A 15488-nucleotide genomic window follows, 5' to 3' on the forward strand; every position below is an offset into this window, starting at 1 on the left:
CGCCTAACAATATACAGTCAAGAAGACCAAAGCTTACATCGATAACAAAAAAATGAACTCACTGAAATGCTCACATAACACTATGAACAGTGGCGGTTCTACATTGAATTGCACCCCGGGCGAGAACCTCTTTGAGCGCCCCCCCTTAAGTAGAAATACATAAACATTTTTATATCATAAATTTTTTAGTATCTGTATAGCCATATACCTCTAAACGTCTCATAGCAGTCAGCATATGAATAACACACTCACAGGTCAAGAAATCTCTGATCTCGACAAAATAATTGCTGTGGTTTTACTGATGAAATCATATAACATCATTGCATTCATTTGGCAAACATTGGTTACAAGTCTTTGGTTAATGTTATTGATAACATTGAGAACCGAATAGTCATCAGAAGTCTGCAGTAGTGCGTAAGTCTGCTATTTACCCTGCTACCTTGTTTTAACTGTTGAACTGGACTGTTGCCTGTTGTTAGTTAAGATTATTTGAGCTTGTTTATTTAATTACTTGTTGACTGAGTGTTTAGGTGTTAGTGCTTTTTCTTCCGTTCGAGTACTGTGTTACTGAAGTCACTTTAAGTTGCCGTTAGCCGCTATACATTATAGTACTTCACTTAAAAGCACAGAGCTAGTTGATCGCGATCCCTGGCCCATTCAAGTCGTTCAGGCTTTTGTTTGCTAATCGACAAGGCATGTTTGGCTCTATTCTGCACGTTGCGTTCACTCTCACGCCCATCCCATTCACGCCACCACTTCTACACCTCTGAATCTCTCTGAGGGTCTCTGGAACTGCAAGTCAGCTGTGAAAAAGACAGACTTCATCCACGCGGTCCGGTCAACCTCTTCTCTCACAACCTTCAAAAAACGATTTAAAACCCATCTCTTCTGTGAATACTTGACAGACAAATGAAACAAAAAGTTACATTAACCCTCTCTCTTTCCCTCAACAGGTAGTGGTCTAGCTTTTGTTGAAACTAGTAACTTTGTATTAGCACCTAATGTACTATTGCTCCTGTATGACATATCACTTATTGCCCCCTGAACTCTTTGTAAGTCGCTTTGGATAAAAGCGTCTGCTAAATGACTAAATGTAAATGTAATGTAAATGTGATAAGTCATACACAGTGTTCCATACATCAACAGAATATTTTCAAGTGGTGGTGTCAATCTCGTGACTGTAGCTATATGTGCCAGAATCATTTACAAGATTTGACAGCTGAAATAACATTTAATTGGGAATCCAATTAAATCTGATATGATCATCATATGACCGATATATCCAAGAGGTTGCATGCATGTATGAACACAAAACATAATTATTTTCAATGTACAAAAGTCTCAATGTAAAGATGTCAATGTCATTTGATGGGAAACAGTTGCAGAGGATGCTGACTGATAATCCACGATGAACACTGAGAGCTGGTGTGTGTTTGAGCACAATGTTTTCCATTTACAAAGACATTTACTGCAGTATTATGATTAATTATCGTTTTTCATTCACATTTAGATTTATTCACTTGGCAGATGCTTTAAAGACCCCATTAAAGAATTTTAAAGCACGACCTGGAGTCTAAGAACCCCCATCTGCGAAGTGCATTAAAACCCATCAATGCAAAGAGAGGCGTGGATTATCCCGTTTATACAGTCATTTGCCACATCAAAGTTATTGCAGTGCAATTTTTGATCAGCCAGAAAATATTTTTGTCATTTCATATTAAACATTGATCAAACAGACTGGAACTACCTGTACATTAAACAGTTAACACCTGCCAGCCAATCAGAATCGAGTATTCAAAAAGACCATGGTACAATAAGGGTTATCTCATATCTGTATATCATACGACATAGTGCCAAGCTATAGGAATATGCTGTTTCAAACACTCTGATAAAGTGTGTTACTTCTATAATTTCCATTGCAGGAAATACATCACTGCCTCATTCTGTAAACCGGCAGCTCAAATTAAGTTATTTATATGCACACAGTGTGAGAGGAAGTAAAAATATACCTGAAGTAAACAGTCATGAGAGATTAATGTTTGTCGAAAGAGAAATGTGTGCAGCTGACAGATTTGATTAAAATGACATCCGTTCTCAGATTACAGAGTCATTGAACATTTACTCACAAAACATATACACATACTTGTATAATACTATGTGTGGAAAATATCAAAACCCAATTTGGTGGTTTTACAGTACATTTGAAATGCACTACTATCATACTTGGATTTATTGACTTCCTGGATGTTTGATGTTTTTTTAGAAAAGTATTGAGATTATTGTACTTTATTTTTCAATCAAATTTGAATTCAAACTGAATGTGTTGAGGGTTTAGGGGAAGTGTGAGCAGCATGAGTGTACAGTTTTGCAATGCTCTGCAGTGGTGTGAGAAGGTCTAAAACGCACATTAAGTTGCAAGGAAATCTAAGCTGCTTGCAGACCTGCATTTTGTTGTGTTTGTTTACCCCAGACCACTTTTGAGACCGCCATCTTCATCTTCTGATTGGGCAGCTGAACAGAAGAATCTTGCGCTCTGTTTACTTTAACCACACAGTGTGGGAGGTAGTAAAGATGTGTTGAGGCAGGTGCACAGAACATTCAAGTATGTAACAAAGGAAAACACATCATAGCAATGCATATGATATAAGCAAGGAATTCAGTATACACGTCTAAGCTACTGCATGCTGCAGGTTTTACATTTTGACAAAGATTGATTGGAGATTGACTGCATACTAAGATGATGCCAATTACAAATGTTATCTTGTATTATCTCAAAACGATGTATTTAGCCTACTTATTTAGCTTTAAGTTTAAAGTAAGTAAGGGATAATCCACGGCTAGCAAGTGCATTAAAGAATTTTAATGCATGACCTGGAGTATAAGAACCTCCATCCACGAAGTGCATTAAAATCCATCAATGCAAGGAGAGACGTGGATTGTCCTGCTTATTAAGTCATTTGCCACGTTAAAGCTGATATTGCCGTGCAATTATTGATTAACCAGAAAATATTTTTGTCATTTCATATTAAACGTTGATCAAACAGACTGGAACTACCTGTACATTAAACAGTTAACACCTACCAGCCAATCAGAATCGAGTATTCAAAAAGACCATGGTACAATAAGGGTTATCTCATATCTGTATATCATACGGCATAGTGCCAAGCTATAGGAATATGTTGTTTCAAACACTCTGATACAGCGTGTTACTTCTATAATTTCCATTGCAGGAACATTCAAGTATGTAACAAAGAAACACATCAAAGCAATGCATATGAAATAAGCAAGGAATTCAGTATACAAGTCACAGCTACTGCATGCTGCAGGTTGCATTTACCTAATAATTACTTTCACGCAGTGCTACTGGTTTTTAGGTTATGTGTTGAATAAGGCCATCCTAAACAAACACGGAAAAATAAACATACATTATAAATGTAACAAAGTTTGAGGTCACTTTTTTGTTGACATCAACATTTTTGTTGGTCATACACTATTGTTTTGTATTTTCAGCTACATGTACAGTCAACATGCACAGCAGTCGACAGTAATTCCAGTGCCAAACAAACATAACGTCAAAATAATCTTTAGTTATGAAATGTTTTGAAATATTAGTCAAAAGACAAATTATGCTAAGGACACAGAGACCCCCATTAATTTGCGTAAAGGGAAAAAAGAGGGGTAGAGGATGAAGTAGCAACTCTCTTACACGCAGTACTTCAGCATTTAGATAAGTCAAAAAGTTGATCTCTTCTTTTAACATTTCAGCCACACATTTTAGTTGAAAAATATATATTATGTCATGAATTTGGGCTGGATTTTAATCTGGCGGGATGAATTTTAGATTTTCTTGTGCGCAGAACTCTGCTGTTTTTCTGAATGGCTGGTGTCATTTACTGGGTCACCTCAAGGGTGTGTCCTCTCTCCTTTATCATTTACTGTATGTTGTACACAAATGATTGTTAATAGTAACAAATGAGTAGTTTTAGTAATAGGCATATTATAAAATTTGCTGACGATTCTGTAATTGTTAGCCTATTGAGTGAGGAGGACTCCATGCACTCCATTTTGGTTAACGCCCACTCATTGTATCACGAGGTTAAGCATCTACCTTCTGGCATTCATTATTGAACTCCTATCAGCAAGACATTTACATTTACATTTTAGGCACTTGCCACACTTTTATCCAAAACGACTTAAATTGCATTATCCTAAACATTTATACGTAGATGTGCAATCCCCTGGTATCAAAATAATAAATTGTTAACGCAATGCTCTTACTACTGAGCTACAGGAAAGCATGCCGGTTTAGAAATGTATTTATGCCCTCAGCTATAATGTTTTAAAATTTTATTTATTTACGCATTTTAATTTGTTTTGTTTTATTTTGTGGGTGTTGTCTTAAGTGATGTGCTTGTATGCTGCAACCAAAGTGCCTTCGGGAAATGAATAAAAATGAACTGAACTGAACTTACTTTTAAGAGAGGATAAAATTATTTTACAGATCAATTATACCATATATGCATTAAACAAATGGGTATATTATAAGGGTGGTGAATGAGATATACATGATTCAAACTAAATGTCTTTAATCTAGGTTTAGAGGTGAGATGACACTATAGGGCTGCGGCTGCATGGGACTGGATGATGATCGCCCAACGCTGAATAAACAACAGATTGGAGGACAGTCGGGAAAACAGGCTCAGGCATGACACCATCTTCTACAGAAGACTGTGGTTGTGCTCTTCCTGGAAGAACATGAGAGATTATTCAGCCAATGAACACAAAGATAAAAAATGAATCACATATGAGAAGAAATCTATAATAGTTATTTTTATGTATTGTTACAGTTTTGCAGTGGTGAAATATATACTCTTTTTGTCAATATTGTTTAAATATTCTTGAGGACAATTAGGCTCAGTAGGGTTTCCGATAACAAACAGGAACTGATAATAAGCGTGGGAGATTTGTGGCTCATTGAGTCTACAAAGTTAAAAAACACGACTAAATTTGAAGAAAATGATTCTCAAAAAATTGTATAGACTGGATATTCTGCTTGGTTACTACTTGCACCTGCCTATTTTTTAAAAGGTACAACGTTCACAGATGAGAATCTACTCACTTCCTAATTTAGAGCTATTCAAAACATTACTAAACTACCGAAAATTGTAGAAGACTTCAAGCAAGATTTCAAGCAGATTAGGTTAGAAACTGTACTTACTTTTACATTTACATCTGACCACAATAATCACAAAGACAAACAGCCAAGCGAAGACTACTGATGCCACAGTCTGAGTCAAAGTCACAGCTTAAAAAAGTAATGGACAGAATATTCATGTCAAAAGCTTGTTTAAAACCTCCTTGTTAAATTTTTAATATTTGGTTTAATAATGAAAATAACACATTTCAGTAAAGATTTAAATATGAAACATTTTTAAACTCACCCCTTTGATCGTAACAGGCAGTGCTGGATAAATTGTCTATAAGAGGTTTTTTTAGGGATGAGTGGTTAACCCAGCAGGAGAAGATTGTTTCATTAAATAAATGTGGTGGCAACTCCAGGTAAGATTTCTGAGTGAACAATCCAAATGCATTTGTGCTGTAATTCTCATCTTTGTGCGAGTATGAGCTGTTGATGATTTCTCCATCTCTCATCCATTGCAGTTCAAGAGCAGCAGGGTAAAATCCCTCAACACTGCAGATAATCGATGGTAATCCATTAGGCCTCTTCACACAGGACATACATAATATTGGACGCACTAAAGTGGAAAGACGTATACAGTAAAATACGAAATATTTTGCAGATGTCAACAACAACATGCAAAATATTGTAATCATATTTTTTTAATGACGAACATTTTTACAAACAACTTCATGTTTTTATGTCTGTTGCATTAATTTGAGGGGCAGTTGCTACCTGATGCTGCAGTTGACTTACCAAAAACATTAACTTGTGATATTATTACCCCCAGAATCTTTTGAGGTGGCGGTGCCAAACGTGTGACAGCACAACTATATGTGCCAGAATCATTTATCTGAAGATTTAATAGCTCAAAAAATATTTCATTAGTCTCTGGAATCCAGATAAATCTGATACGATCATCACATTGAGACATCTCTGACTTCATATTCATGTAAGCACACAATTCATTGTTATTTTCTTTAAGGCCCACTGTGATGATGTCAGTATCATTTAATGGATAATATTTGCATCTGAGATTGGCAGAATCTCCTTGATGGTAGTGCAGTGTTGTAGTTTCTGGTTTGTAGTCAAAAGCTGAAAAAGACAGAACATAAAAAAGACAGTTGAGCTTATTTTGTGCTTCCTGTGTAATATGCTGTTTGCAGATCTCTAACCAATTTAACTTAAATCTCTGAATCAATTTAATTAAGCTTTATTTATTTATGTTAAATGTGTATCTTACGTTGAATCATTAATAACAGATGATATTTCAGGTCATCGTATTATTGTTACATCCATTATACTTTTAGTATACCTATTTCATTCACTTTGTCATATAAACAAGTCAAAAGATAAAAAGCTTTGCATTACCAAAAATCGAAGTCAGAAGCATCCACCCACAACATGCCAGAGGAAGACACTGAAAATACATTTTGATGCATTTAATTATTTATCATCACACGCATTTAACATTACAGTAGAAAAATGCATTAAGATACAGTATGTTTCAGAATTTGTTTTAATATAAATGCTTGATCAGTGACTTAAATGACTATATGTATACATTTATATTTTGTCAAACAAAAGCAAACATGCATCATCCATCATCCCACCATGTTCATACAGTTTAGTCTTCAAATCGGTTGATAAAAATGACACACTCACCATCCCTTAATCCAAGGAAAGCGCTGATCGTGACTGCTCTCTCACTGTGTTTTACTGAAAGTGTGAAACTGTGCTGTGGGGTCGATTTCCTCTTTGGGTAATTCAACAGCAAATGTTAAAATCGACACCAACAAGATTCTTACTCCTTTGTTTTTGTTTTCAAACATTTAACATAGTGGAAATTATTTTTTACAATGACTGACAACGTATTTCTAAATCATATGGACCAGATTAAAAAAATAAAACAAAAAGGTACAGCACAATTATCAAACAATATGCTGAGGAGACTGTTACCGTACCCCAGTTTTAGAACACAGAGAGGACTCCTTAGGCAAAAGTTCACTTCACAAGAAGTGTTTGTATTTGCAAATCATACCATCTGCTTATACTTGCTGTACTTTTGTGAATGTGAAGTTCAACTGAAAAAGATGTTAAAGAGAGTTTGCATGTGCCTGTAAACCGCAAAACATTTTGTGGGCAGAACTGGGAAATAGATTTTCACCATGTGCAAAGAAAATACATACATTTTGTATATTTATATAATTAACATCTAAATAAAATAATATAAGAATCTGACAAGTATGATGATCATCCGATGATAATTGTAATTAATGACACCATAAAGTTCAATAGAGTAGAAGTGTGAGATTTGTTTTCTGCAGCATACAACACAGGAACTGTCAGTCATGAGACTCTCACAATAAGGCGATACTGTATTCGATTCACAGAATTCATAAATGTATGCATATTTATAATTTATGTTTACAACACTTTAATGCAAAAACAGTATGAATATTATAATTCATCAGACAAAAACGTGCAAACAGAGACTGTTATTAACAAATTCAACATGAAATAGTTTAGTTGATATATATAGTGCTTGAACACAATGAAAACACATATATTACATTTTCTGAAACATTTTTGTTTTAGTTTTTTTAAGTTTTAAAGTGCCCGCTTATATAAAAAATATGGATTGGAACATAAAAGCACTCATAGTACACACAACGCTCAATAGGAAAGACGTTTTTTCACACATAGGGAAGTTGACCAGAGCAGCTATAAAGTCTGGATTGAAAAGTTCAGAAAATGAATTTCCAAAACAAATGAAGGCTACCTTGTGCAATATTCACTGAAATAAAGTGTGACCATAGCTCCGGTCTCACCTACAGCTATAGGCTATGATAACTAAATGTGTAGAGTGAATAGCTTTGCGGCCCCCAAATAAAGACTAATCTTATACTTAGAATACTTAAAAGTAAACCAAGAACATATTCAGTTATTCTTGAAGATGGTGGTCTTATTTTTATAATGTTTGATTGCATAAAATCTATGATAAATTACTATATATGTCATAAAATCCCACAAAATCTCTGGCCCCCCTGGATCCATCTTCGGGCCTCCTGGCCCCCAGTTCGAGAACCACTGCTTTATCATACACTCCATCGTCCTAAACAAGTTTAGGCTCAAGACTGTATGGACAGTATGGAGGTCAGTTTTCATAAACACACTCTTCCCTCTGTGTAGTAATAGTAGGCTGTGTTCTCTCTGTTGACTGGCGGGTCATGGCAAAACTGAAGTTCTCATACACTTTATTGGTGAAAACTACAGATTCATTCGCATTCCGTCTCTTTCTGCCTGCAAAAATCAAACAGATATTCAATTAAAGTCAGTGTGATGACAAATACAATGAAAATAAATAAATAAATAAACATGACAGACAACACAAATTAATTTTGTTTATTTATTTACATTTTAAGTCATCCGTTTTGCAATAAGAAACAGTACACATTCTTGTATCTATTATAATCACCACTCACCAGATTTAGTAGCCCAAAAATATGCAAATTGTTAAATTGTTAAAATAAATCTCATCAAATTGTAACGTGGCTATAAGCAGAATATTACAACTGCAAGAACTGTAGTTACTTTTATACTATAAAATTGTAAAAGTATTGTTTACTGTCGCCACCTAGTGGAGTTTTCTGATTGCAACCAGAGGCCGATTCATGAAAAGGAAAAGGCCACATTATCCTCAGGTGGCTTTAAAATGATCTTGTTAGGGAGGTTATTTTGATAATCATTTTTATTATTAACTGTGATGGCTTGGTATACGCATGTCTTTAAGATGTCATGGAGACAGAAAGCAGAAACTGACATAAAGGAGGACGGTGATGTAAGAGATAGAGAGGGGTGGCAGGTAGTCACTGTTTCCACTTAACATTCACCTTCTTTTTTAAAACTGTATTCAGATGTTGCACAATTCTTTATTTGTGTCATTTAGTCTTTTTAAGGAATTACACATTTCCTGTGGAAACCAGATGCGCTCTGTGTGATGTAATATGCGTTGTAGTAAGACTCACATTTGTAAAAGACAGCAGTAAAGATCAGACTGAAGATGACACCAGCAGCAGCAGCAGCACTACATACGATTATCAGCAGCTGTAGATTCCCTCTGACAGCATCTGCTGTGAACAGAGGATCATCTTTAGTGGAGAATTAACATCCGGTCTGTCATACTATGGCTGTGTTTGAAATCGGCCCCATAACCTCTTACACTACTCCACTAGTCAACTCCTCTAATTTTGGTTCATTCGTATGAATTCGTTTGACGTCATTCACATTTTAGTACAACTTTCGTGACAGTTAGGGATGGGTTAGGGTTGGGGCTAAAGAATAGTCTTTTTAATACATATGCTTTTGTTTCGATTCGAGGATGTGTGAATTTGTACGAATAAGCCACCTCGTAAAATAGTTACGAATTCCTGTGTGATCAGGATGGGTTGGCTTTAGTAGAAAAAGGTTTGGCAGACTGTTAAAATAAATTAAAATTATTCATTTAAGGACTATTAACAAAGAACCACTTTTGGAATGTTTTTAAAGAGTGTACTATACAAAGTAAGACAGAATAATGATTTAAGCAGAGGTACAATGTAAAATTACCGTAAGTTTACAGAATTGTACTGTTTTATTGACAATTACAGAAATACACTGAATCCTGTTGTAAAACAACATGAAAAACGACATTTTACTTTACAAAAAATGAAAAAAGGTGGAGGAATAATTTGTACAAGTTATTTCTTTGACACTTTGTCACAACAGAGAAAAAAACAAGCAACCAGTCATGTGGTTTTAACACTTTTTCCACAAACAGACAAACATTGGTGGCGGTTTGATGACAGAGGTCAGACTGAAAACCATTTCGATCTGTCTTTTAATGGCATGTATTATTTTTACTATTTCAAGAATGGCTACATTCTTGTCCTGCTTAAAGTGATTGTTCACCCAAAAATGAAACTGATGTCATCATTATTCAACCTCTTGTCATTTCAACACTGCATGACCAATCTTTCTTCTGCAGAACAAAAAATATGTTTTTAGACGTAAATAGACTCTGGCACCTATTCACTTTTATTGTATTTACGCAATACCAATGGCTAGTGAATGTGTGCTGTTTCTTCAAAATATCTTCTTTGGTGTTTTGCAGAAGAAACAGAGTCACACAGGTTTGAAATGACAAGAGGGTTAGTAAAGTATGACAGAAGTTTCATTTTTTGGGTGAACTATCACTTTAAAGTGAAAGCTAGTGAAAGTTTAAAGGACTCACCTGTCCTCAGGTTGAAATCTACACTCTTTGTGTATAGTGTATTGTTGTTGAAGTAGCTGACGTGACAGGTAATATTGTCTTTAATATCCTTGTCTTTTTCACACAGAACGAGCTTGCTGCTCGTGTCTGAAGAAGAGGACGCGTTGGGTAACATTTGAGCCTTTGTGCTCCAGGTGAAGTTCACCTGCTCAGGGTTCAGAGCCTCTAAAGTGCAGAGCAGATGAATACAGCTGTTATTACTGCTGTTTAGACGCTGCAGCAAGAGATCTGAGAGTGAAGAGAGATGAATATTAGAAAGCAGAACCAACGTCAGTTGAAGGATTAATAGCGGACCATGTTATTGTCCTGTTATTGCCTGATATTGTAAAACAGTGATGATCTTATTTAAATATCACTTTATTTCGATATTATCTCTTTTACACCTTAGAAAGCAATTTTTGTCAGAAGTGATAAAGTTTTACTTATGACTAGAGTTATATTTTACAAAAAATATATGAATACATTTTTAATACGTTTACCTTCAACTTGGAGCGTTACATTTGTGATGCTGTCAATGGTTGGTGGAGGAATTATTCTTGACCATTTACAAGTGTAAGTATCAATGTCACTGGGCTGAACATTTTCTATATTCAGGTGCAAAGACTTGTTAATTGTAAAGCGGGGAATGCAAGATCCAGATGTAGTTCCAATAACAGAATCAATTTGATATTTACAAATTGTTTTGTTGCTTTTTATCCATTCTACAGAATGTTTGGTACTGTTTCCAGGGTCTGAGAAGCAGGGCAAATGACCAGTGTCTCCTTTAAATGTTTTGATAACAATCTGTGCACCTGTAATTTGAGATTAAATGTCAGTGAAGCCAACAACATAATATTGTACGAACAGAGTATAAAATGAGAAACATGAATCATGACATACTTGTGGTCGAATGTAAAAGTCTATTGCTTGTCAGTCCGTGTAATATAAATGTGTATTTTCATCCAAAAATGTATATTCTGTCATCATTTACTCACCACCTTAGTAGTTCACACCTGTATGACATTTTATTCTTCCGCAGAACGTATATAAATATATTTATAAAAATATGCTATCACTTAAAATGTTCAGTAGTAGCCCAATTACTTGGAATGTCTTCGATCTAAATAAAGACAACAGACATCAAACAAACAATGAATTTATATCTCTTACCTTTATCTGGGAAATAAATTAAAGCCAAAACTAAAAGATAACTTTTAAGCTGTTTTAAAAACATGTCGACTGAATTTCCTCTTTGAGCCAGGCTCAACGAGTGAAACACTTCGCAACATACACACACACACACGGAGGAACAACTTCCTGTCCATAAACCCGCCCACAACCCTAATCACCAAAAAAAGACAACCATTCTTCCACTGAGTAAACATTAATACATATTTAGATTATGTTTCTGTTATTTGTTACCACGTTCAACCTTACGCTACCTGTGGTTGTACACTGAGTTTCTGTAAACAACATTTCTCATTTCTAATCTTGTTGGTGTTATGACTTTTGCAATGGTCAAAAAATTTACTCATTCAAAGACAAAGGACAATCGGTTTGAAATGCATTTTAAAAACATACCAAAGAAATGAAACCGGGAGTTTTTTGTTTGTTTTTATCATATAATTTTTTTCAAGTTCTGCTTTCCAAATAAAGGCATACACAAGAAGCCATAACATACTGGAAGGGGCAACCACAATATTTCACAATCACCCTTAAATACTTGACATACTATATTAGCACAAGTAAATGATATCCATGTCTCGTAGACTGTCATGGTTCTGGCCTCTCTTGTCTTGATTTTCTAGTCTAGTGGCAGAATCATGACAGAGCCACATGTTTTGTGTGGAGAGACACATATTATTGTCGATCAGGACATAATGTGCGTTCTCTCCAGTCTTGTCTTTGGCCTTGCCCCTCTCGTTCCTAGTCCAGCTTTCCACCTGTGGGTCATTACCCACACCAGCCCATTATTATCTCATTGCTTGCCTTGCCAGTTGGTCTATTTTTGCCCCCTCGTGGGAAGTGTTTATTTCACAGTTTGTACTTTAGTGTCGTCAGTGGTTCTTCCCCATTGTGGCTGTTTGTAATAAACTCTTTGTTTTCCCACCACCTTCTGGTGCCTGCAATTGGGTTCTCGTTCCTAGCGACCGTGACACAGGACATCATTTATTAAACCACACACAGAACCAAGTCATATGGCTTATTTAATACCGTTCATAAACACTGTCTCCATACAGTCGACAGACGGCACACAGCTTTGTAAATTACATTTGGATATGAGATTGTAGCTTTAAAAGCTCCCATTGACATATTAAATATTAGTTATTGTATCACTCATTACATTACGAACGTAACAATATCAATCAAATTACTTGTTAGATGCTTGTTTTCGGGTTTAAGTTAGATTTTGATTTATAAAAACGTTATAACACATCTTGGCAGTACAATAGAAGAAAAGTAGCAGAAATGATGTATTCAGTAATGAAATTACAGTACTACGTTCTGACCAAAAAGTATGAGGTTGTATTTTACTCCTGTGTTCTACTGCTCTCTCATGTTGATGGTTAAGGGGAGCCTTACCAGCGCTTAACTGTAGGACGAAAGAAAACTATTTAGAGTCAACAGTGATTTACAAACATGAATTATCTAAAATGTAGTCTTTGGACCTTTTAATTGTTTGCAAACTAATGAGAAAATAGAGGGCTTAGCCACCATGCAAACAGTAGATAGTGATCTCTAGCATCCTTTCTTGACACAACGTTGGGTTAAAATGAAGCCTATTTTTTTAGAGGTTCAGGGATTTTTCGATCACCCTTTTTGATAATAACATAAAAGCCACTTAAAGGGACAGTTCACCCAAAAAAGAAATCATTCTGTCATCATATACTCACCTTCAAGTTGTTCCAAATCTGTATAAATGTCTTTGTTCTGATGAACACAGAGAAATACATTTGGAAGAATGCTTGTAACCAAACAGTTCTTGAACCCCATTGACTACCGCTGTCGTAAAAATGTATATATTTTGTATTCCGTTGACCACAAAAGAAGATATTGTGAAGGATAAGGAAAGCAAACAGTCGTGGGGAACTTTTGACAACCATTGTCTTTTTTCCTACTATGGTAGTCAATGGTGGCCAAGAACTGTTTGCTTACAAGCATTCATCCAAATATCTTTCTCTGTGTTCATCAGAACAAAGTAATTCATAAACATTTTGAACAACTAGAGAGTGAGTAATTCATGACGAAATATGAATTTTTGGGTGAAGTAACCCTTTAAAGACCGCTTACAATCAGCAGCTAAAATAATGTTGTTGTGGTCATGGGATAAAAGCTAAATTCATGACTGAGAAAGTCTTACATTTATGCTTGAAGAACATGGTCCAGCTGAAGCCAATGATGAATATGAAGATGACATAAACCGTCACACCACCAACCGAAACTCTCTGCTTGAAAACCACTGGACCAGAAAGATTTCAGGTTGGCCTCGTGAATTTTAACAATCAATAGTATCAATCAGTCCAGCTATACAGAGCATCATTTTAACAGGCTGATAGTTGCAATCATTTTTGATCGAAAACCCCAAAAATAAAATCACCTACACTCATAAGTGAAAGCTTCAACTGTTTTGTTTATGCTGTACAGTGTATTGTTGTAGAAGTAGCTGGCCTGACAGGTAATTGGGTAGCCATCATTCACGGCTGGTTCACACAGATCGAGCTTGCTGCTCGTGTCTGAAGAAGAGGACGCGTTGGGTAACCTCTGACCCTCTGTGCTCCAGGTGAAGTTCACCTGCTCAGGGTTCAGAGCCTCTAAAGTGCAGAGCAGATGAATACAGCTGTTATTACTGCTGTATAGAAGCTCCAGAGAGAGATCTGCCAGTCAAGAGTGATGAATATCAATAAACAAAAAATGATTTACTAAACTTTTAATGTTTTGTAACTTAAACTTGTCCCAAAAGTGTAATGACAGCAATATAGGTGATTTACTATGATATAGATTTTACGCCATTTACGCAAGACATGTTTACCTTCAGAGCATCACATCTTTCCTTTGATGCTAGTGGACATATTTTTTATGCTTTTACTAATGTAATTACCAAAGTCAAAAGGCTAAACATGTTATACTTAGATTTTAATAAAACTTTAAATCTGAATAAAATTACCTTAAACTAGGAGCGTCACATTTGTGATGACTTCGAGGCTTGGTGTCGGAATTATTCTTGACCATTTACAAGTGTAACGACCAAAGTCACTGAACTGAACGTTTTCAATATTTAGGTTAAAAGGCGTAACTCTAAAACGGGAAATGCAATATCCAGATGAAGCTTTACTTTGGTGTTTCGTATATTTACAAATAATGTTTGCTGTGTTCATGTTTTTCGTCCACTCTACAGAACTTAGGTAACTGATATAAGGGTGTGACACGCAGGGCAGATGGACAGTTTCTCCTTTGACTGCGCTGATAAAAAACTCTGCGCCTGTGAAGTCAAATAAAAAGAACACAAATTTGTTGTAATTCAAGTTTGACTGAATGGTTTCCCCTGACATTCTTGAGAAGTTTCATGTCAAATGTATGTCTAAAAGGAGAAAAATAACAACATTTTGGATATAGGATATAAAACCTACTAAAATAACTAAACCACGACTTCCGTTACACAACCCCCTTATATTTCACAAAAATGATTGTGTACAGCAAGCCAAGCATCTCTTACATTTTTTTTTACATTTACATTTAGGCATTTGGCAGATGCTTTTATCCAAAGCGACTTACATAGCATTATCCTATACATTTTACATAGGTATCTGCAATCCCCTGGGATCGAACCCGCAACCTTGCGTTGTTAACGCAATGATCTTACCACTCTTAAATGAAATAAAACTTTTAAATTAAAGACGAAGTACATGTCAATACTAGTATTAATTATAGTGTAAAGCAGGGCTAGTCAACTGGCGGCCCATGGGCCAAATGAGGAAACGGTGTTGTTTTTATTGCAGCATTCATTACCTACGTATGTAC

At 35.6% G+C, this 15488-nt stretch overlaps 2 protein-coding genes across 3 annotated transcripts; both read right to left on the bottom strand.

Annotated features, from left to right (window-relative positions):
* Positions 1-4459: 4459 nt before the first annotated feature.
* On the bottom strand, positions 4460-6908 carry LOC306889734 (tapasin-related protein-like). The gene is made up of 6 exons (XM_079448990.1): positions 6845-6908; positions 6551-6599; positions 5936-6274; positions 5442-5756; positions 5219-5305; positions 4460-4745 (listed from the first exon to the last, which is right to left on the bottom strand). Exons 1-6 carry the CDS (start codon positions 6845-6847, stop codon positions 4597-4599), a joined length of 942 nt encoding a protein of 313 aa, XP_079305116.1. The 5' UTR covers positions 6848-6908; the 3' UTR covers positions 4460-4596.
* Positions 6909-7538: 630 nt separating this feature from the next.
* On the bottom strand, positions 7539-11758 carry LOC306889733 (uncharacterized protein). 2 transcript variants are annotated; one of them, XM_079448988.1, is made up of 5 exons: positions 11640-11758; positions 10970-11281; positions 10452-10718; positions 9208-9312; positions 7539-8482 (listed from the first exon to the last, which is right to left on the bottom strand). In XM_079448988.1, exons 1-5 carry the CDS (start codon positions 11701-11703, stop codon positions 8337-8339), a joined length of 894 nt encoding a protein of 297 aa, XP_079305114.1. In that variant the 5' UTR covers positions 11704-11758; the 3' UTR covers positions 7539-8336. The 2 variants fall into 2 exon arrangements, with proteins under 2 accessions (XP_079305114.1, XP_079305115.1); XM_079448989.1 differs by having other exon boundaries at positions 7542-8482; positions 9208-9309; positions 11640-11752.
* Positions 11759-15488: the final 3730 nt, after the last annotated feature.

Source organism: Barbatula barbatula (genome assembly GCF_947034865.1).
Source record: "Barbatula barbatula genome assembly, chromosome: 24".
NCBI lineage: Eukaryota > Metazoa > Chordata > Actinopteri > Cypriniformes > Nemacheilidae > Barbatula > Barbatula barbatula.